The sequence below is a fragment of the Hyperolius riggenbachi genome, chromosome 3 (assembly GCF_040937935.1).
Source record: "Hyperolius riggenbachi isolate aHypRig1 chromosome 3, aHypRig1.pri, whole genome shotgun sequence".
Taxonomy (NCBI): Eukaryota; Metazoa; Chordata; class Amphibia; order Anura; family Hyperoliidae; genus Hyperolius; species Hyperolius riggenbachi.
This window is the reverse complement of record NC_090648.1, coordinates 94,000,630-94,023,930: the sequence shown is the minus strand read 5'-3', so window position 1 is coordinate 94,023,930 and position 23,301 is coordinate 94,000,630. Positions and strand designations below refer to the sequence as shown.

Below are 23,301 nucleotides of genomic sequence, written 5' to 3'. Positions count from 1 at the left end.
CCAACATCAGATTATCAATTTGGAGAGATTAAGGCCCATACATATGTTAGATTAAAGATGGGTAGACACTCACTACTGTAATGAACGACGGGTCCGTCAGACCCTCCCGCTGGCTGGGCGTTCTGCCGACAGTAGTGCGTGTGTACAGTCTGTCTGCAGACTGATAAGGCTGTTTCTGAGCGATCCGCTCAGCGGGTGGGCATAGTAGCCCAACAACTCTGACTCCAGGTACCCAGAAATTGCTCAGAATCTGACCCCCACAGCCCTGCTTTCAACAGAATGGATTGTTGGCCTACAGGCACACTACATTTCTGGACAGTCTTGGCCCAGCGATGTTGTCCGAGGGATTGGGTGTGATGCTCGTCAGACAACATCCATCTAGTGTGTGTACGGGTTATCAGATCTTTAGGTGTGTACGCATCTTCAGTTAGGTTTCAGCTGTGAGGATCAATCTCAATACTAGGGTGACACCGGGTCCAATACATTTCACTTTTTCTCCTAAGTTTTCTCCTAAGAAATAATTTTGAAACTTTTCAGCACTCTGCAATTGAAAAAGTGCCAACAAGTAGGTGAAAAAGTACTATCAAAATTATTCTGAGTATTTTCTTGACTGCTGGTGGCTTAAAAGGATTTTTATTTGTGAAGATGTGAAATATCACCCAGAAGAAAACTTGGTAGAAAAAGCAAATTGGATTGGGCTCTCTGTGGGCACGGAGCACTGTAGAGACACGTGACTTGGGTGTAGCTGAGCAGCATGTACTGTTTATATGGACAGGTGGTCCTTTTCAGCAGAAGCTCTGGGATTTGGCATTTTCTTATCCAATTTTAGAATGTGGTAAAATGTAGCGGTTGTCCACCCTCAAAGCCATCTGTGTGAACAAGGCCTGAGTGTGCTTTGCCCATCCTGTTTTGCAACTGAGTGGGTTAAGGTTCGTATACACGTCCGATAAAGATCGTTCGTTACGAACGATTCGTGACGTTTACACGATATTCAAATTAGACCGAAAAGATCGTTCGTAATGAACGATTGTGTACACACGTGAGCGATATAAGTATAAAGTACTGAACGACGAACAATAAAAAAATGCGTGCGCAAACGGGAGTGACGTTATGACAGGCAATAAGAACATGCGTACTACTCCACAGATAATCATTATCGGACGATCTTTGTACACACTGCAACGATTGAACGATTATCTTTCGAAAAAATCCGCCGCGTTGGATCGGTTAGATTGAACGATAACGGTCGTTATCGTCCAAAAAAACGATCGTTGGAAAATTTGGAGCGCACGATTATCGGTCCGATTGTTGTTATCGTTCGTTTTCGAACGATCGTTATCGTACGTGTGTACTCAGCCTTAGACAAGTCTTTTCTTTTTTTTGTTTTACTGATGTTTATTAAAAGATTTTCTTAACAGAAAGGGAAAAACAAAACACAAAGAGAATACACAGTGTTGGGTAAACATAATAATCATGTCAAGGGCTAACAGCGCCTAACATGGTGAGATCAATAACTGTAGACTAGTTCAGGAACAGTTCATCTCAAGAGCGTTAGTCCAGTTCGGAAAAAGTTCTGACGGCTTGGAGTTGTGGTGAACCTGTAACCATCCAACGATTATACAAATATGTATTCTTGATCATCTTGCAGATTAATTTAACCACCCTGGCGTTCTATTAAGATCGCCAGGGCGGCTGCGGGAGGGTTTTTTTTAAATTTAAAAAAAACTATTTCATGCAGCCAACTGAAAGTTGGCTGCATGAAAGCCCACTAGAGGGCGCTCCGGAGGCGTTCTTCCGATCGCCTCCGGCGCCCAGAATAAACAAGGAAGGCCGCAATGAGCGGCCTTCCTTGTTTTGTTTAGATCGTCGCCATAGCGACGAGCGGAGTGACGTCATGGACGTCAGCCGACGTCCTGACGTCAGCCGCCTCCGATCCAGCCCTTAGCGCTGGCCGGAACTTTTTGTTCCGGCTACGCTGGGCTCAGGCGGCTGGGGGGACCCTCTTTCGCCGCTGCTCGCGGCGAATCGCCGCAGAGCGGCGGCGATCGGGCAGCACACGCGGCTGGCAAAGTGCCGGCTGCGTGTGCTGCTCTTTATTTGAACAAAATCGGCCCAGCAGGGCCTGAGCGGCAGCCATCGGCGGTGATGGACGAGCTGAGCTCGTCCATACCGCTAAGATGGTTAAGAAAAGTAGAGCAATTCTAGAGGGCAACTTAAATAACATAATTGAATATTATGCACTGGCACTGTTAGCCTAATCAACACTGAAACTGGGGGCATAACAGTATGGGGGGTCACACCAAAGATCAATGGGTAATGGAGGGAAGGCCTATAGGAGGGGGACGGAAGAGATATACCATTGGCCTTCCGATAGGACTAAGGTCGAAGGTTATGTATATGTATGCAGGGGCTTAAAGGTGTAAGTTTGAGTATTTGGCTCTTTAGTGGTGGGATATTCCTGGCCTGTCTATATGTTGTAGGGGAGTGTGTGTATTCTAGGAGTAGGATTGGTGAGTGTGATTTAGGGGGGCCGTAAGTCGGGAGAGGATAGGGACCAAGGGCTCCAGACTTTGTGAAAACTGGATTCATTGTCTCTTAGTGATGCTGTCATTCTTTCCATCTCTTTGGTCCATTCGATCTTATGTTTGACCTCCGTTAATGTCGGGGGAGTAATGTTTTTCCAGGATGAGGCAATTGATAGACGAGTGGCTGTCAAAATGTGAGTGATTAAGCGTATCGTGTGCCTGGGGGTATCTGGGGGAGGTTTACCAAGGACCATATAGACGGGGTCAAGAGGGATTAAAATCCCAGTTTTTAATTGAATGAGGCGTTGTACTTTAGACCATAGTGGGGAGATCTTTGGGCAAAACCAAAAGATATGTTCCAGGCTTCCCTTTTCATTGCAGCCTCTCCAACACAATTGAGAGGATTCTGGATATATCTTTGAAAGCTTAGCTGGAGTAAGATACCACCGGAACATAACTTTGTATATGTTTTCTCTTATCTGTATGCACATAGAGGAGTGCTTGGCGTTTTCCCATATCTCCTCCCAGTCCTCTAATTGTATAGTTTGAGATAGGGCAGATTCCCATTTGGACATATATGTGTGGGCAGGAGTGATTAGTCCTGATTTAGTATGTAGCAGGGTGTAGATCTGAGAGATCAGACCCTTTTGGTAGCCCTCAGAGTTGCACATATGTTCAAAGGGTGTTAGCGGGGGAACAGAGGAGGAGGGAGAATTCCGCAGTAGGGAGAGGAGGAAGTGCTTTGTTTGGGTATATTCTAATATGTATTGGGGTGAGGATGGTATTTTATCTTTTAGGGAGGACCTAGATTGTAAAAGGCCAGTGAGAGGGTCTTTCCAATTAAGCAGGTTAAAGAAATTGAGGTTGTACCATCTAGACATAAAGTCTCTAGACATTCCAGGGGGGAAAGCAGGGTTGCCTAGAATAGGCATTAATGGGGAGGGGGAAGATCTCAAGTTAGCTGATGTAGCCGTTGATCTCCAGATTTGTACAGTGAATTTTATAGTAGGGAGTAGTTGAGATAAGGGTATTTTAGGAGGGTGATTGGACCAAATCAGGGAGGCAAGGGAGGTTGGGAGTAAAGTAAGTGCCTCGATAAGGCCCCATTTAGTGTGAACTTTAAGTTTGGACCATTCACGTAGCTGGCGGAGATGTGCAGCTTGGTAATAGTATCGGAGGAGGGGTAACCCCAAACCCCCTTGTTCCCTAGGGGAAAGGAGGATTGAGGCTCGTATTCTTGGTCGTTTATGATTCCAGACAAATTTAGCGAAGGCTGCTTGCAAAATTGATAACTGGGAGGCTGGGACTAGTACTGGTAGGGTTTCAAAGAGATAAAGGAGTCTTGGGAGTATGTTCATTTTTAAAGTATAAATCCTTCCTATCCAGGAGATCTTGTAGGCGGTCCACTTGTGAAGGTCTTTAAGTATTTGTTGAATGAGAGAAGGGTAGTTGTGTTTGTATAAGGTAGAGTATGTGGGCGTAAGATGTATGCCTAGATATTTTAGGGAGTGGGTTTGCCATTTGTATTGGTAGTGTTGTTTTAGTGAGGTTAGAAGATCAGGTGTGATTTTAATGGGTAATGCCTCTGTTTTATCTTGATTTAGGCGAAAGCTTGAGAGTGATTCATAGGCAGAAATAGTGTCGTGTAGGTTTGGCAATGAAATAAGGGGGTTTGTGATAGTGAGCAGGATATCATCCGCAAATAGAGAGATTTTGAATTCGTGTTTTTCTATCTGGACACCTGAAATGTTTGTATTCTGTCGTATGGCGCTGGCCAGAGGTTCAATGCTAAGGGCGAAAAGCAGTGGGGAGAGGGGGCAGCCCTGCCTTGTGCCATTGCGGATCTGGAAGGGGGTATGTGAGGCCATGGGGAGTTTTATGGTGGCTGAGGGGGAGGAGTAAAGAAAATGTAGAATATTTAGAAAGGGTCCGTCAAATCCTTGATGTTGCAGGACGTGGAAAAGAAAAGGCCATGAGAGGCGATCAAAAGCCTTCTCTGCATCAAGGCTAAGAAGCAGAGAAGGCCTACCTAAACGGGACATAAGGGAGATGAGGTCAATGGCTCGCCGAGTGTTGTCTCCTGCTTGTCTGTTTAATATGAATCCCACCTGGTCATTATTTATTAGCCTTGGTAGTATAGCGTTTAGTCGACTGGCTAATGTTTTAGTGATGATTTTGAGGTCTGAATTTAAAAGTGAGATGGGTCGATAGCTCTGTGGGAGTTGTGGGTCCTTTCCTTCCTTGGGGATTACTGTCAGTAGGGAGTTTAGGAAAGTAGAGGGGGGAGATTCACCTGTCATGATTTTATTTGCTAGGGATGTCAGATGGGGGACTAAGACCATTTGGAAGTTTTTATAGTAGGAGTAGGGAAGGCCGTCAGGGCCTGGTGACTTTGAGGAAGGAAGAGATTTAAGAGTATCTAGAATTTCTATGTTGGAAATTGGAACGTTTAGTGATGCGCGTTCCTCATCAGTCAGCTTAGGGAGTTGGAGATTTTCTAGGAAGGAAGAAACTCTGTCTGTGTATGTAGGGTCTAGAGAGGGATCAGGTAGATTATATAACTGTTCATAATATGAAGTGAAAAGTTGTGCAATTTTAGTTGGGTTATAGTGAGTGGTGCCTTCACTATCCTTCATGGCGTGGATCGCCTGAGAAGATCCCCTGGGGTTGAGTTTGCGGGCAAGGATAGTATGGGGTTTATTTCCTCGTTCGAAAAACAGCTGTCTCGACCATTTCAAGCTTTTTTCCAGTTGGGAGGTCTGGAGGGACCTGATATCAAGCTTTAGTTTTTGTATATTTGAGAAGAGGTCTTGGGAGGGGGATTGTTTATATAATGTATATGCATCTTTGAGGGCCTTTGTGAGTTCGGTCAATTTCCGTGAGGAGATCTTTTTGCGTTTAGAACCCTCAGCAATAAAATGGCCCCTAACAAAGGCTTTGTGTGCTTCCCAGGCCATCCCCAATGAAGAGACAGAAGGGATATTGGTGGTAAAGAAGGACTGAATTTCTTCTGACATTTTGGTGTGGAATGTTTTGTCTCGTAGTAGAGATTCATTAAGTCTCCACTGCATAGGTTTATGTGGCGTGTGTAGCCAATCAAGTTCAATTAGGACGGCATGATGGTCTGACCAGGCAGTGGGGGAGATGTCTGCTGTGATTAGGGATGGCAAGGTAGGCATTTTGGTAAAAAAGTAATCAATGCGGGAGTGTGTTGCATGGGGGGGAGAGAAAAAAGTATAGTCCCTGGATGTAGGGTTCGAGATTCTCCATAAATCTAAGAGGCCGTATTTACGGATCAAGGCCCTGAATTTCCTAGAGAGGCGATCATGTGAGGGGAATGATGGTGAGTCTAGGGGTATTGACCTGTCATTAAGACAAGAGAGAGACAGATTAAGACAAGAGGAGAATGCTAGATTGAAATCCCCCCCTAATAGGAGGGAGCCAGTAGTCACTTTAAATAATTTAACAAAAAAGCTTGTCACAAAGGAAATTTGGTTGGAGTTTGGTGCGTATACATTAGCCAATGTTATAGGTCTACCCGATAGTGTACCCAACAAGATCAAATAGTGACCTTAGACAAGTCTTTTCTAATGTTTGAGGACCTGTTCATATAACACTGAAAAAGATCTGAGATTTTCTAAATGAAGCTTTCATGTAATTTAACACTTTTTTTTCCACTGACCGTTTTGGAGATGATAAACCACTGTGCTTTACCACCCTGCAAACCGCATAGGGCTCGATTCACAAAGCGGTGCTAACCCAGTTAGAGACTTTAGGCATGATAACCATTGCACACGCTGGTGAAAAGCCAGTTTAGGCGTGGTAAGTTTAGACGTGATAAGTTTAGGCATGATAAGTTTAGATAAGTTTAGATCGCACGCAAAGTCCCGCACGCAAAGCAGCGCCATTAAACTCTATGCGAAGTGCACCAGACTTTGCTAGCGTAAAACTTTTGATCAGCTGTGCACTGCGGTGCTAACCCAGTTGGTGCTTAAACTTATCACGCCTAAACTTATCACACCTAAACTTAACATGCCTAAACTTATCACACCTAAACTTATCACACCTAAACTTATCATGCCTAAACTGAGTTTAGGCATGATAAAGGGCTTTTCACCAGCGTGCTAACTGTTAGCACCGCTTTGTGAATCAGGCCCATAGTGTGAAAAGTAAAATAAGACCAGTGAGATAGGAGGTGAAGCAGATAGAAAACTGCAGCATACTCTTTTTGGGTTGCTTCAACAATGGAAACTGTGTCAGGCTCCTTTCACATAGCACAGTGGCATAGTGGTTAGCACTCTCGTGCTAGTTCGAATCCCAGCTAGGGCACTACCTGCATGGAGTTTGTATGTTCTGAACATGTCTGCGTGGGTTTCCCCGAGCACCACAGTTTCCTCCCACATGCCAAAAACATACAATTAAGTTACTTGGCTTTGCCATTAATATTGGCCATACACTATGATACATACACTACACAATACATACATAACCATATGACTATGGTAGGGATTAGACTGTGAGCCCCTCTGAGGCCTGGAACCCACTACAAAACGCTAATCGCAATCGCAAGCGTTTTGTATGAGCAGTTTGTAAGCGATTTCATGAGCGTTTTAGGGAGCATTTTAGAAAGTGTACACAATTTGCCAGCGGTTGTGTAGCGATTAGCGATTAGCGTTTTAAAGTCTGATTGGTCCTTTCATTTATTTTTAATTTTGTTACAGTGTACATTAACTTTAAAACGCTAGAAAAATCGATCCGTTCAAGTTTTGATGAGGGATTACGCCAGTGATTATATACATTACCTTGAAGCGCTAACGCTAACAAAATGCTGCATGTCCTGCGCTTGCAATTTTGGGAATCGTAAACGCTAAAGTGGAAGTTGGCACATCCGTTAACATTAGCTGAGCGTTTTTGGAAATCGCTAGCGTTTTCAAGCGCTCCCTAAATGCTCTGAAAAGCGCTCTTGTGGGTTCCAGCCCTGAGGGCCAGTTAGTGACAACACAATATACTCTGTAGAGACAGCGCTGTGGAAGATGGCGCTATATAAATACTAAATAATAATAACACTGTGCAGGTTGCATCGCGATACACTGCCAAATAGTAATGCTACGCGTTGGATGCATACTGTGCAATGAAAGTATGCCTCACTGCCAGTGTAGATGCACACGCTACCTGGTTAGCACACAGCACAATGTACATTATTGTGGGGGAACCTGCCGCACCGTAATCAATGTGAAGGACCCATAGGAATATTATATTGTTCCGATACAATTATATTATCCATTGTGATGCAGCGGACTAAAGGTGGCCACACACGATACAATAAAATGATCCGATTTTACGGCAATTTGATAAATATGATCGGCTCTCCCCAAAAAATCTAAAGATTTTATTTCATTCCACTGAAAAATCCGATCGAATTTCCTGTTTTTTTTCTGATTTTTATCAATTCCAAATGCTAGAAATTTTTCTTCAATCTTTCCAAAGATGGTATGGTGTGTGTTAGATTGTCAATTTATTAATATACGCACCCTAGCAATTCTCTCAGAGTTTCCAATCATTTTTATCATAATTGGGGAAAAAATTGAACATACGTGTGTGTGGTACATTGGTCATATCTTTTACATGATACAATCAGTCAGAAAAATGGATTGATTGAGTCTACGTTTTATATAATGCTTTATTATGTATGCTTCCTTTTGTTTTAATAAAAAGGATGATTGATAAAATAAAAAACATTCTGTTCGGAGTGGACCAGTTCAGTGTCTTGTCCGTTTTCTCAAACGCATTCGCTCCTGAGGCAAATGCATTTCCACCATAGGCCTTTATGGGAAATGCATCCGCTATCTGCTTTACGTTGCGTTTAACGGCACAAGCTATTTAAACATGGGATCTGTTTGCACACCCGTTGCTGTGTCACCAAAAAGTACCAAACAGGTATATCAATGTTGCAAGTGGGAACTCATCCCAAGCCTCAACCAAACTGTTTGATTTTGGTCCGATGGACAACAATCAGGCGTGTGTACGCTTGGCAAAAGACTAGACAACTGATCACAGGCGGTTTGCCTGATCCATCCAGCGGATCAACTCACCCGACTGTGATGTCATGACCATGGTCCTGAGAGCTTGCTATCTGTGAACCTCAATGCATTGTGGGAAATAACAGTTTTTTCTAACTGCCAAGCAAGCTGTATCTCCCTCTGTGCTTAGAGCTCTCAGTGAATGTACATTCCGCACAGATCACCTCGCAGAACTAAAGATGTCACCACCAGTGATACATTTCAGAGTGAAAATCGGAGAGAGGAAAGATTTTACAATGGGCAAACATTAAATAATCTATAAATGAATATTGTACAAAAAAGCAATTTTTTTCAGTACAGTTCCTGTTCCTCTATGTTTCTACTTGTGCGTCTGCATTTGAATCACTTTAGGGCTATTGGATTTTGCATGCGTGATGCAAAAAAAACCTCAGCCTATTTTTCCATTGCAAGTGATTTCAGAAGCAGCCTATTGATTTCAATGTAATATCGCACCCGAATTTGCATGCGGGGAAACGGGTAGGAAGTAGTAATGGAAGCTTGGCCTCAGTGATCTTACATCTGCAGTATGAATTGAGAGGTCCACACCATTGTCGGTTACAGCCCCGCCTTTCTGTGGGCAGCTTTCATTGTAATCCATGATTAATATCCTTTTATTATAAAGGAAATCTTGAACAGATTAACTCCCAGCCCCGGAAGATTTTCCAGTGTAAATAATGCTTGAGATGAAGGGCTGACCAGCAGGAAGTGGCCAGCACCATAGCGATACCATCATAGTGACTCATAGCAGTGACTTTGGAAGAGGTTAGGAAATCATGATGAATGCAATATGCAGTGTAATAAGAATGTGGAGTATCTCAGCAAGTTTTCTGCTGTGTCTGTTTCTAGCACTTCCTGCTCCTCGCTGGAACTGGACTGACTCTTCAAGAGAATCTACAAGCCCTGTTCCTTATTGCTGGCATCTGATATTTAAGGGGGCCGTGCACTTATAAGTGACCACCAGATTGGACCATCACATCAGACATAGCTCCCTATGTCTTCTTCTGCGTCGCCGTCATGTGACTACATGACGTGTCATGTGACTAGTCACATGATGCGCTGTGTAGTCACAGCGGAAGAAGAGGAAGCCTCTACCGCCAGCTGCTACGGAAAATTAGTTATGTATTGCTGAGTGAAAACAGATCCGATCAATCATTGATCAGATCCGTTTTCACTATGTGAACCGGGCCACGGACTGAGCCATCCGGATCCGGTGAAGTGGACACCGGATCCACTCACCGGATCCTTTTGGCTCAGAATGCAGATGTGAAGCGGGCCTAACCCCTCTGTCATATCCAGGTGCCCCTTGGCCTGCAGACGCCCAAGGCCTGGGCCTTTGTACCCTTTCCAGAAATCCAGCCCTGACTTTATTCTCATATTTTTTATTTTTAAAAGTTAAAATGAAAACAAAAAAAACGAATGAAGATAGAGAGGACCAGTGTTATTTGAATGAAAAAACAACATGTTTTGATTCAGAATTTTTTGGTGATTATGAATGGCGAGGGGTGTGGTTAGGGGCGTGGTTAGAGATGTGGAAGGTGAGTGTCTTAAAGTGTCCCTTATCTCAAGAAGTTGGGAGGTATGAGATAGATAGATCCGTCAGATTAAATCTGTGCCACACACTAGGAACAGATCGAGCCACAGCGTAGCACTGATTGAATCGTTCAACATTATAGACCTTAAATATCCTGCCCGTTTTGACCCAGTGCTGATCGATATCTTCTGTCCTAAGAGATTGGCCAAAATCTGATCCATCAGGCAGATTGTTGCATTGATTTCTAGTAGATTTGATCAGGGTGATCGAATTGACCAGATATCAATGGTATAAATCGATAAGTGTATGGCCAGCCTTACATTGATTGCTCCTGACAAGATACATTACAGATCAAGATACATTACTGATGGACACAGACTGTTTTACACACACTTCTTCATCTGCAGACATCTTTCCTCCACTTATTAGCCTGCCCAACATTATTCATTGTATGGTGCACAAATGCCTTCTATCCATACCACAGCTGATGCAAAATCACATTTGAATCCTGTCCTGCCAACGCCCATCTAAGGGGATTTGGAGGTGATGAACGTAAAACTCTGCCGCCACTATTTTTTTAGTCCCAATACGCAAACTTGGAAGCTTGATTTAAATAGGTTGCAAGTTGGCTTCAGAATTTGTGTGTGAGGAAACGCTGCGAATCAGCTTCAGTATCAACTATTCAACTGTCTGAGGCCCAGTGCACACCAAAAACCTCTAGCAGATCTGCAAAACGCTGGAGGTTTGTGAAGCAGATTTCAGAGCGATTCTAGGCATGTTTAGAGAGGTTTTCTAAGCATGCCTAGCGTTTTTTGGAGCGTTTTTGTGCAGCAGATTACAAATATTGTTACAGTAAAGCTGCTACTGAACAGCTTCTGTAACAAAAACGCCTGGAAAACCGCTCTGATCTAGTGTTTTTCAGAGAGGTTTTCCACTCTCCTATACTTTAACATTGAGGCAGAAACGCCTCAGAAATCTAAAAAATGCTGCAGCCCCCGAATTTGCACTCTGGGGAAAGAACGAACCCCTCTGTTGTGCACAAGCCCATTGAAATACATTAGCCAAGCGATTTCTATCCCCAAGCGTTTTTAAAAACGCTCACGAACCGCTCTGGTGTGCACCAGCCCTCACTGTCTAACTCGCTCTCATAATGGCTGGGTAGTGTACTGGTTAAGGGCTCTGCTTCTGACACAGGAGACCAGGGTTCAAATCTCGGCTCTTCCTGTTCAGTAAGCCAGCACCTCTTCAATAAGGAACTCTTTGGGCAAGACTGCCTAACACTGACACTGAGTGCGCTCTTGTGGCATCCTGGCAAGTGCTTCGAGTCCGACAGGAGAAAAGCACTATACAAAAAAAAGGAATTAATAGGCGCTCACAATCTAATTCCTTTCACACTAAAATGTGCCTATCCATAATTAACTTGGCTGTATGTGTTTTGAATGTGGAAAGAAACTGGAATGTCTAGAAGAAATCCACGCAAACACGGGGAGAGCATACAAACTCCATGCAGTGCCATGGCCCAGATACAAGCTGGAGACACAGTGCTGCAAGGTGACAGTCTGGCCCAGATTTACCTCACAGGAGCCTATAGGCACAGATGTCCTGGCACCAAAGACTTCACCCTCCATGAACCTACAAACTCCCACCAAACTGCACCACAACTGTGCTGGCTGTCCTAGCTGTCACTTCTCCCTTACTTCCGCCATAGGAAGCTAAAGGTGCCCCTTAGTAGTAGGTAGCCAGAAGTACCCTCAATATTAACTAACCAGAGGTGCCCCCACGTATTAGGTAGCTAGAGGTACCCTCAGTATAAAGGAGCTATAAGGGCCCCGACTGAAGGGAGATCTGGTCATTGGAATGCCGAGAGCTGTGTGAGTAACGTCTCATTTACACTCTGCTTGGGACTCTGCATAGGGAAGAAGAGAGGGAGGCACTTGAGGAGTGGAGTGAGACACTTTTTCCATCATCAGGCGCCTGTAAGCACGTGCCTACAATGCCTTATGGTAAATCCGGCCCTGGCGACAGTGCTATCCACTATTAGACAAGACACACAACATTTATCTTGCACTTTTCTCCTGGCAAACTCAAAGAGCGGGGCAGACAAAAAGAATCAGGATGACGCCATTTTAGGTTTACAGTTCATTTATGCTCAGTCTGTGGCATGCTGTGACATAGTGTGCAGCGATTGTCACTGTGGAATCCTCCTCTGCGTCTGTACAGTGCTGTGACATAGTGTGCAGCGATTGTCACTATGGAATCCTCCTCTGCGTCTGTACAGTGCTGTGACATAGTGTGCAGCGATTGTCACTGTGGAATCCTCCTCTGCGTCTGTACAGTGCTGTGACATAGTGTGCAGCGATTGTCACTGTGGAATCCTCCTCTGCGTCTGTACAGTGCTGTGACATAGTGTGCAGCGATTGTCACTGTGGAATCCTCCTCTGCGTCTGTGCAGTGCTGTGACATAGTGTGCATCGATGGTCACTGTGGGAATCCATCAGCATAAAGCGAGGCATGCAGTGTTGTAATGGACAACATGCACAATTATAGTTGCAGTGAAGCATACTTTATATGTAATGCATGGTTCACCATATGCTTCATATCCTGGGTGTAACTCACACTTTTCCCCTCCGTGGTTTTGCGATCCTGTTTTTACAGGATGTGTAATGCGACGCCCCTGAGTGAAACTAGCCTCTCTCTAATCTCTGGTTTCTACTCCTTATTCTCCTTTATAAGCGTATCTGGAGAGAGCCCACACATTGCTGGTACTGCCGTGGATATCTTGCTGTTCCATCTCTGCATTTCACATGAATTCCTGTTCAGCTGTCAGCTAGCTCCGGATCCCTTGTTGGCCATGTAAACTGTACCCTTTCACTGTATGCATTGTATTTATCGTATAGAAGATAAGGGTGCCAGATAAGGATAACACCGAGAAGAACCATGTCACTTCTGTACGGAAATACTAAAGGTGGCCATACAACAGGTGACTGGGCGGCCGATCGACCATCTGATTTGATTATTATAATCGGATGAAAATCGGTGCCAACAAGAGCATGCCCGATCGAGGATGCAACCAACGTCAGGCGTGAAATTAGGCACATGCATCAATCGGACATGCTGCCAGATGTAGGGCTGAGAAGCTTGATCAGGTGCGCGTGGGTAGCGACGTGCAACATCGGGATGTGCGGCGGAGCCCCCGCCGCTGTCCCTCCTAGTGTGAAATGTGCCCCTTACTCTATACTTTACCTGTCGGTGTCTGCCGCCGGCTCCATCTACACACACACGACCCACGTGGTTGCCGGCAGAACATGGACACGTGTGTACATCACACAAGCCCATGTATATGCTGGCAACCACATGGGGCGCATACACTAAGGGCTCGTTTCCAGTATCGCGAACACAATACAAGTGGATGGCCCTGTTTCCATTTGTCAGTAATCCTGATCGTCTTCCTGTGCGGGAGAAATCTGCACGGAAGAGCCCTCAGAATTCGCACCCCGCTGTGCGAATTGCCGCTAATGTATTTAATAGGGAAATCGCATGCGGTTTTGGCATGCGTATTTTACCGCGATTTCGCAAAGAAACTAATGGTTAATCACACAGGCAGTGACATGGTTAAAATCACATTAATACTAACCTATGCGAAATCACGGTAAAATACGCATGCGGAATCGCACCCGCATGCGATTTTGTCAGCGGGGAATCAGCGGCAATTCCGCACCGCACAAGTGGAAATGGGCCCTAACAGGTAAAGAATACTGCACGGGGCACATTTTACATTGGGGTAACAGTGCGGTGGGTGGCGAGGTGACGGAAGCGGCGTCACAGGGCCAATTCCCCAGTGATTTCATGCTAAAATTGATTGTGAATTGGCCTGCAGTGTATGGGCAGACAACAGATCTCTCCCCAATCAGATCGACCAAGAGACAGATCAGATCGATCTGCCCATACATCTTGTGATGTACAGGTACCTTTACTCACAATAAGAAAGCAGTAGAGTGCTGTACCGTGTTAGCCACCAGTAAAAACAAAAAGAGTCAGCATCCTTTATTGGCTAAGTTAGAAGAAAAGCAGTAAGCTTTCAGCTAATAAGCCTTCTTTACACTCAGTTCCTGTATACCGACAGGATGTTAGAAAACACAGCTTATAAGAAATCAGTGTGGGGGAAATCAGTTAAAAGTCTCTATGCTGTGACCTCAGTTCCACTTTGACCTATCATGATCAAACGCTTTATTTGATTTAAAAGACAGATGCTAACTGTACCTATATTTGTGCTTCACAGAACCTGCCTCCCAACACGGGACCCGTTGGCTCCTTGAAACTGACGTATATTTCAAAAGTAAGTAAAAGCAGCAGTATTGTTGTTATAGGTGTAGATACATCTCCACGGTAACTGTGACTTTACTATAAGCACTACCGGGCCGAGGCAAGAGTGGGAGGAGCCTTCAACGCACCATATAATTTAGATATTACTTGGGCACATTTGGATTCAGTGCTAGGTGCTCTGTTGCTGGATCTACTCCAGCATATCAGTCTATGTGGATCAAAGTGTAGCGTAATAGTGTAATTACGCTGGCCTGCATGCAATGGGGGCAGAGCTACAGTGTTGAGACCCAGCCAGCTGGATCCCCCTGCAGCAGAATTCTCTTGATCACCCATGTCTCGCCCGCACACTGTAGCAGAGTAAGTGCTGGGGGGGGGGGGGGTTATTTGACGTGGGTGATCGAGAGAATGGATTGGAAAGGATAAATGGGGAGCATCCCTTTCAATCAGCCTCCCTTAGTAATGGAGAGGCTGGTGGACCTTGCCCTGGCCCTGAATGTATGAAAAGTACAAACTATTTCCAATCTACTGTCAGACTTAGTTCAACAAAGGACCATTCTCCCCCCGGCTCCTAATGCCGGGCCACGTCCAGCAAGGAGCTCTTTATCTGCTGCTAGATGTACTCTCGCTGTATGTAATTTGGCATGGAGTCAGCTCCTTTAAATCAAAGTGTCTGCCAGCCCCACACTCAGAGGCGTATCTAGGGAAAACGGAGCCTATGGCAAACACTGAAATCTGCCTCCGGGGAAGCCTCGGTTGCATTGGTTGTGTCCGAGTTGAGGTGAAGCATGGCCTGTAAGAAGGGAGTATCACAATAGGTCAGCCTGTACATATTTCCCAAATAACAGTTAGGCAGCTTGTCCTCCAAAAGATGTAACCAGGCAGCAGAATGTCCCCCAGATAAAAACTAGAATTCATATGGAGCACACCAAAGATACTACAGAACAGTGACCCAGTAAGTGGTGCCCATGGCACATGCCATCCCTGTACCCCTGTAGATACGCCTCTGCCCACACTGCACCACATAATATAAATATTACGTACGTGCATTTGGGCTGCCTTCACCACCATCTAGTCCAGTCCACTGCCAGGTCCCACAGACCAAAGGGTCGGCCTAAGTTCAACATTTTGATCCCTTTGGCACCACACTGTGCAGTGTAATCACATATTACACTGGCATGCATGCAGTGTGAGTTGGACCTACAGCGCACAACTCCCTCCCCCCCTCCCCCCTCCCGCTGATGAAAGGGTCTGGTGCGAGGAGGTAGAGAACCTACCGACTCACCTACAGCAGCACCCAGAGATCACCCTGCTTCAGCCACGTAACATAGAGGGTAGTCACACTTGTGGCTGCAGAAAAACGGCAGTGTTTTCCCGCGGCTGCATCTGCATTCTTGGCCGGTTGTGCATCGGGAAGCATCAGGTGTGTTTTCAGGTTCCAGAAAACACTCGTGATTTTTGTAAGTGTAACCCTAGCCTAAAAGCTGGGGAAACTGCTCTTGCTTCTGAGAAACAATAGAGTGCTGTTGGATTCTCTGTGCAGCGTGACACTGGACAGATCCTCAATGCATAGATCACTTGCTGATGGGTACGTATTAGATCATTGCCCAGTCAGTTGGGCGCAGGGTGGGCTGAATGATGGTTCACCCTGCTGCAGCTAAGATTTTGGGTGGCATTAAATACTATTCCCCCTCTAAATTGTAGCAACTGGGATCACTGCACAGCTGTAGCCCTAATAACATTAAGTTAATAGCAGGCCCTACACGGCTGTGAGCGGACGCCAAAATGGCCTGCCTCGTTGCTGATCTCCATGGCCGTTTTCAGGCATAGGCATTCCAGGCCATTGAAGTGGGTGTACTATCACCTGCTTCTGCTGCGTGTGTGTGCAGCAGCAGAGGTGCAGCAGCATCAGGTCCTGATAGTGTAAGTTGCAGGCAGCCTCCATTGTGTCTCTCTGTGCCAGTGTCGGACTGGCAGGTGGAAAAACTGAGGAAATCCAGCTGCTGGCCAAGCAGCTGTAACCCTGAGTTATCACTCCCATTAGAAACCTGCAGCAAATCTTCACTGTGAGCAGCAACACCTGATTACTGCTTCTTGGCCAGCAAGTGGATTTACTCAGCTATCCCAGCTCCCAGTCCGACGCTGCTCTGTGCCCCCCCCCACGTCACTATGCATCCCTCTGTCCCCCTGTGCCACCTTATGTCCCCCTGTGCCGCCTTCCGTCCCCCTATGCCTCCTGATAGCTAACCAGAACTCTTATGGCTCATACACACGGGTTACAACTGTCGCCGCAACCACGTGGCACGCGCGTGTTGCGGCCACAGGTCCCCCGTGTGTATAACGCGCGCGTCACGAACCGTCGCTAGTCAGAGCTGTCGACAGGCGATTGACGAGGCCAATCGCCGGCAACAGCTGTCGCCGCAACTTCGCCGCAACAGTCGCTAGTCCGCCACGCGTACTGCGTGTGTATGCGGACTAGCGACAGCAACCCATACACCATGGACGGAGCTTCCGGCGGGGGGGAGGAACCTTCGGCGACAGCTTCCGCCGCATCTCTGTCCCTCTGTGCGCCGTGTGTATGGCTGCTGCACAGAGGGACCTGGCGATGAGTTGTCGCCGAGCTGTCGCGCACACGTCCCCGGTGTGCTAGCGACAAGCTACAGCGGTACACAGCTTAAATTAGGGGCTGAAAGAGACCAAAAAGCCTCCTTACTAAGATGCTTTGAAAAAACAGAAGATTACTGATAGCTGGAACTCACATGAAAGCAAACTGTACTTGCCTATTACATGTCAGCTGTTTTCTGTTAGGGTTTTTTTTTGTTTGTTTTTCCTGTTTTAAAGATAAACATAACAATCTGTATAAAGAATTAGGGACTTTTAAGAAAAGCAATGTGTATGAAAACTAGGGAAGTAGTGATGTCCTCACAGCACATCAGCTGCTTTACCAGTGCTGCTGCATTGTACAGATACACTGTAGGTTAGCTGAGGCTGTGACCAATCTATTATTTCTTTAGGGAAGCCCCCTCTGGGCACAGTGGCAGGGGTTTTGTGGACTTGGTGGGTGGAGTTATGGGCTTGATCAGTTTGGGTCACTGATACCCTCTGGTACCTCAGAGCCATGAGGTGGGCCTCTTTCACTCTCTCCAATCAGCCTGTCAGTGGTTTGCATCTTTTGACAGTATCAATCTTCCTGAAACATCAACTTTGTGTTTATCAACCATAGCTTCTGGAAGACCACATTGTTTCCAGGCCAAGGTTATTTGCATTACTAAATGGCCCATTGTGAAAAATTGGCGTAATCTACCAACAAGAGCTGTAAGGGTCCGTTTCCACTAGCCAGGAAACCGGGCCAAATCCGCAAAGTTTCCCCACAAGCAAATTGCGCGGGGAAACTTTGCCATAGGAAATAATGGCACCGCCGGCCGAAACGATTGCCTTAGCGATTCGGCCGACATTGCCATCTGTTTCCGTGCGGAAGGCAGTGGATCCCATAGCCATGCATGGCACGGCTTCTGGGATTCGTCAGCGTACCCGCAGACCAGGAACTGCCACCGCTTGTCTCGCAGGCTCGCACCACGGCTAGTGGAAACGGACCCTAAGTGTGCCCATACATCTAGCTATATATGAACAGAGTGACTTAAAGGACTTACGAGGCGAATTTAAAAAAAAAAAAGTTCAGTACCTGCATGAAATTTTAATGCACGAAGGACGCCATCCGCACCCTCCGTGCAGTTCTGCCAGGTCCCCGCTGTTCAATTCCCCCCCCCCCCCCCCCCGGGGCGGCTCCCGACCCCACATAGACGTGAGTGCGGATGCACAGCTCTAGGGCCTCCCCCTCAATCCACGCAACAGGCTGTCTCCTGTGCGTTAATTGGGGGGAGGGAGGCCCTAGAGCTGCGCAGCCGCACTTGTGTCTATGTGGGGTCGGGAGCCGGCCCGGGGGGGGGGGGGGGCAATTGAACAGCGGGGACCTGGCGGAACTGCACGGAGGGCATGGATGGCATCCTTCGTGCATTAAAATTTCATGCAGGTACTGAAGTTTCTTTTTAATTCGCCTCGTAAGTCCTTTAAGGTGCATACACATCTTTGATGGATGTCGTCGCCCATCGGGGATTGGGACCCAGTCCCCTTGGGTGACATTGCTGGGCCAGGCTGCACAGACACGAGTTAGCTGTGTAGCTGATGACGTGCACTGTTGCTATGCAGGGAGGCTGAGGGACGACAGAGCAGCGCATGCGTGACATCACGCAGAGGGCGGGGGAGCGGCATAGAGAATGGGATCGGCCCTTGCGGGGAGTGAGTTAATCGGCTAGGCGGATTGCTTACAGGTTGAGAGCCACTGTACACACACCTGATTATCAGCTGAGGGTGTCGGTATCAGCTGCCTCAGCCAACTTTAGTCAAGCGTTTGCGTTTGTGTGAACCTTAAAGGGAAGGTCCGAGGTGTTTTAAAAAAATCAAAAATCTACTTACCTGGGGCTTCCTCCAGTCCCTGGCAGCCGTCCTGTGCCCTAGCCGCAGCTCTGCTCCCTGCCTGTGGCCCGGGGTCCCCATCCGGTGCAAAATGTTTACTGCGCTCCAGCGTGCGCCTGTACAGTCCAGATGACGTCAGTGCGACTCCGTGAGCTGCACGCTGGAGCGCAGTAAGATGCCGACCTGGCTAGGTCGGCATCTGCACCGGAGAGGAGCTACCCGAGCTGCTGCAAGGGCACAGTACGGCTGCCAAGAGCTGGAGGAAGCCCCAGGTAAGTAGATTTTTGATTTTTAAACACCTTGGACCTTCCCTTTAAGAGAGAGATCTCTCACTGATCGAATCTGATCAGAGAAAGGTCTGTTGGCTGCCCATACACCACAGGTTGATTCCCGATCGATTTCAGCATGAAATCACTCTGGGATCGGCCTCGTGATGTTGACACCCCCAAATATTAATGTCGTCCACAATCGTCCTGGACTTTCCGGGACGATTGCAAACTATCCAGACAGCGCAGTAGGACAGCAAGGGAGCGATTGGCCTGGAGGGGACTGGAGGAAGCCCCAGGTATGTATATTAACCCCCCCCCCCCTCCCATCAACATCTCAGGTTTACTTTAAATTAGTCTTTACATTTTGCCCACTGATTGGCTGCTCTGGGCAGTGCCTTATTTGCCAGTGTGTATGATATGAGGGCCGCTGAGCCCAGCCTGCAGAGTGTGTAGCGTGCAGAGGTCACAGCAGCAGGCCTGTGTGTAGCAATGCCTCATAAGTGGTGCAGCCTTCCTGTCTTTGTGCCAGGATATTTTTAGTGCCATGTCTCTTCGCACTTTTGTGTTCTAACCACAGTCTGAATCAGTAAAACGTAATGCAGCTTACAGTGCTTGAAAGCAGAGAATGTGAGAACTGCTGTACTGGTGTCATTCTTCTTTTACTGTGAATGGAGGTAAGGCAGACCTGTGAATGGTCTATGCAGTTTTGCTGGATGGGGCCCAAAAGTTTAAGATGAGGCGACCACCAGGGGTGCGGGGTCAGGATACAGGAAGTTCTTCAGCACCGATCATCTGGATTACGCTATCGATAGGCTTAACATCAATAAAAATGCTTCCTAGTTCAATCTGCCAATTGTTTTTATCGTATGTTATAGTAAATTTGCATTTATCAACAGTTCACAGAGATTTTTTTGGGATTGTGTGTTTGTACTTTTTGTAGTAAATGTAGTGTATATACCTGGCTGGCTGCGTAATGTAGCTTCATTACCTGGTGAGACGATAGTACAATCTTACTGGACAGAAAGTTGTTTAGTCTCCTCCTTCTATTCCATCTTCAGTTAGAGAGTGGCAATTGTGAACTAGCTTTGATGCTGGGCATACACGGCTCGATTTTGAGCCATTAAGATGGCTCGATAGATAATTTCCAACATGTCCGATCTTCCCTCCGGTCGTTTCGACGCTCGGTTGCGGATTGAAGTGAATGGAAAAAGATAAGAAAAACAAGCGGAAGATAAGAGAATTGACTGCGGAATTGAGCGGCGAAACGATCGAGTGGCAGAATTGAGCTGTGTATGCCCAGCATAAGAGTACCTCCAGTGAAAAAGACAGAGCCTTTCATGTCAGGCTCCGTCTTACTGATGCAGGATTGGGTGGGGTCTCGGGGTGGTTACTTACTTATCTGAATGGCCGTAATTCATTCAGTCAGGTGAGCATTCTGTTCCCCTTGGAAATGCGGCCGGGGCTATCTGCATTTCCACGGCCTGGTCCCAGCTCAGATTTATATACTGGCTGCCAATTGTCTATTGACAGGCAGCGCTGACAGCACCACAAGCACTGCTACCACTCAGGAGCGTAGCGACTGTACCCTGGGGGGAGGGAAGTGCAGAGAAACACCCAGCCCCGGGCTTGGCCACCACTTTGGGGGGTGGGGGACAATCTACATTGCCCCCCCCCCCCCCCAATGAAAAGATCTCTACCTTGTAGAGAATTTCAACCAGATGCAAGATGCATGACCTGGTAGCAACATCACCAAATGATGGCCGGGTGAGGTGCAAGCAGTCCCCCAAGGCACTTTTGTATGCAGCATTTAAGCGAACCTGAATGAAAATAAACTGATGGGTTAAACAGTTGTATCTATAGTTCAAATCCTAGACATGCCTTTCCTGGAATCCCATAGTTTTATTTTGCTAGAAAACACTAAAACTCTAACTCTTTACCACCTCAAGTGAATCATAATGTTTATTCAGCTCTCATACAGACAAATCTTGAAGTATTAACCATTTTATGTGTTCTCTGCACTCATAAGTGCTTTTCTTCAGACACACAGGGATTTATGACCTCTAATTAGTTATCAGTGAGGGCTATGCTGTTCAGAGACTGCACAGAAACAGATGGTTTGTGGGGAGATTAATCACCCTCCCCTGCTGTGTACTGAGTATATCCTAAGTAAAAGTTAAAAGAGGACACAGCTTAGCAAGAGTCATGTGACTAAGGAGAAACCCATCACGCCATTAGTCATCACTGCACCATCAGGCCAGTCTTCTGATCTGTTCATGACTTGACAGTTGAAATAACGGGATTTTCTCCTAGGACAATGCCTGTGTGCTGACAGGGCAGGGGAATAACCATGAGCTGGGGCCGGCGCAGCATGCAACCATCTGCACCAGCTAGTGACCTGACTTCTGGAAGAGGAAGTTACAATGAGGAAGTGAGAGTGTAGAAGCAAGCATGTCTGCATTGGGAAATAAGCCCAGAACATGAATCCTACTTTACTGCTCAAACACAGTCTGATTATATTTGGGTTCTGTGTGCACAATAAAGAGATGCAACCTGTTGCTTGTGAGATATTTATGTCCATTCAGACTAGATTTCTCTTGATTCTACAGCTGTGTATAAGACTCAAGGACCTTGTTTTATTGTAACATGGAATGAAAGCTGGTATTTTACAATACAGGAAATAACCGTAATGGGATGTTGGTAAAACGTATTGTACAGTCAGTTACCCAGGAGGAAGGGAAGTAATCCCTGACTACTACCATAATGTACTACAGAGATGTTCACATGATCCATTACTCACAACTAATAAAGGAAACATGAGATGGGGAGATATATAAACAATTATACATGCAGTACCTGGGGCTTCCTCCGGGTACAACGCTGTTGTACTTGGCCAATAAAACCGATTCTGATTGCATTCATTTGTGTTTCTTTTATCAATCTTTTATCCTACCCTAGTCCTCCACTTTTCTCTCCTCCCACCCCCCCCCCCCTTCCTCCCCCTCCCTCCTCCACTGTTCCACCCCTTCCCCCTCCATACTTCCTTTTTCACCACCTTCTTCCTCCCCTCCCCCTTCACCTTTTTCCTCTACCCTTTGCATCATTTCCACCCTTCTTAACCTTCCCCCTTCCTCTTTCCTTCCCTTGTGGCCCATCTATCCCCCCCATCCTCCCTCTTCTACTTTTCCAACCTAACACCCCCCCCCCCTTTTTGTCTTTTCCTGCACCACACATCCAACCCTTCCCCCTCTATCCTCCCATTGCTTTGTCCTCCAACTTCCAGTTCCATCCCCTCCACCTTTCCAACTCCATCCCGTCCCTTCCCCCTCCATCCTTCTGGTTCCATCCCTTCCCCCTCCATTCTTCCAGTTCCATCCCTTACCTCTCCATCCTTCCGGTTCCATCCCTTACCCCTCCATCCTTCCAGTTCCATCCCTTCCCCCTCCATCCTTCCAGTTCCATCCCTTACCTCTCCATCCTTCCGGTTCCATCCCTTACCCCTTCATCCTTCCAGTTCCATCCCTTACCCCTCCATCCTTCCGGTTCCATCCCTTACCCCTCCATCCTTCCGGTTCCATCCCTTACCCCTCCATCCTTCCGGTTCCATCCCTTACCCCTTCATCCTTCCAGTTCCATCCCTTACCCCTCCATCCTTCCAGTTCCATCCCTTACCCCTCCATCCTTCCAGTTCCATCCCTTACCCCTCCATCTTTCCGGTTCCATCCCTTACCCCTCCATCCTTCCAGTTCCATCCCTTACCCCTCCATCCTTCCGGTTCCATCCCTTACCCCTCCATCCTTCCGGTTCCATCCCTTACCCCTCCATCCTTCCGGTTCCATCCCTTATCCCTCCATCCTTCCAGTTCCATCCCTTACCCCTCCATCCTTCCGGTTCCATCCCTTACCCCTCCATCCTTCCAGTTCCATCCTTTCCCCTCCATCCTTCTTACTCCACTTTTACATCCGAAATTTTATACAACCAAAGTGTTGGAAGTCATAAATATTGGCTCCCAGTGCTTGCAGTTAGTGTAAGGGCTCATTCACACTACAGATCGTATGCACGAATGCGATTTCCTGCATGCGCTGCCAACGCGCAGTGATCGCCTG

General features: G+C 46.8%; 1 protein-coding gene across 1 annotated transcript in view; it reads left to right on the top strand.

Annotated features, from left to right (window-relative positions):
* PLEKHA2 (pleckstrin homology domain containing A2) overlaps positions 1 to 23,301 on the top strand; it is a 156,559-nt gene that overhangs the window by 8,643 nt on the left and 124,615 nt on the right. The window contains exon 3 of the mRNA XM_068272278.1: positions 14,416 to 14,472. Within this exon, the coding sequence (XP_068128379.1) occupies positions 14,416 to 14,472 (57 nt within the window). The remainder of the gene's footprint in view (positions 1 to 14,415; positions 14,473 to 23,301) is intronic.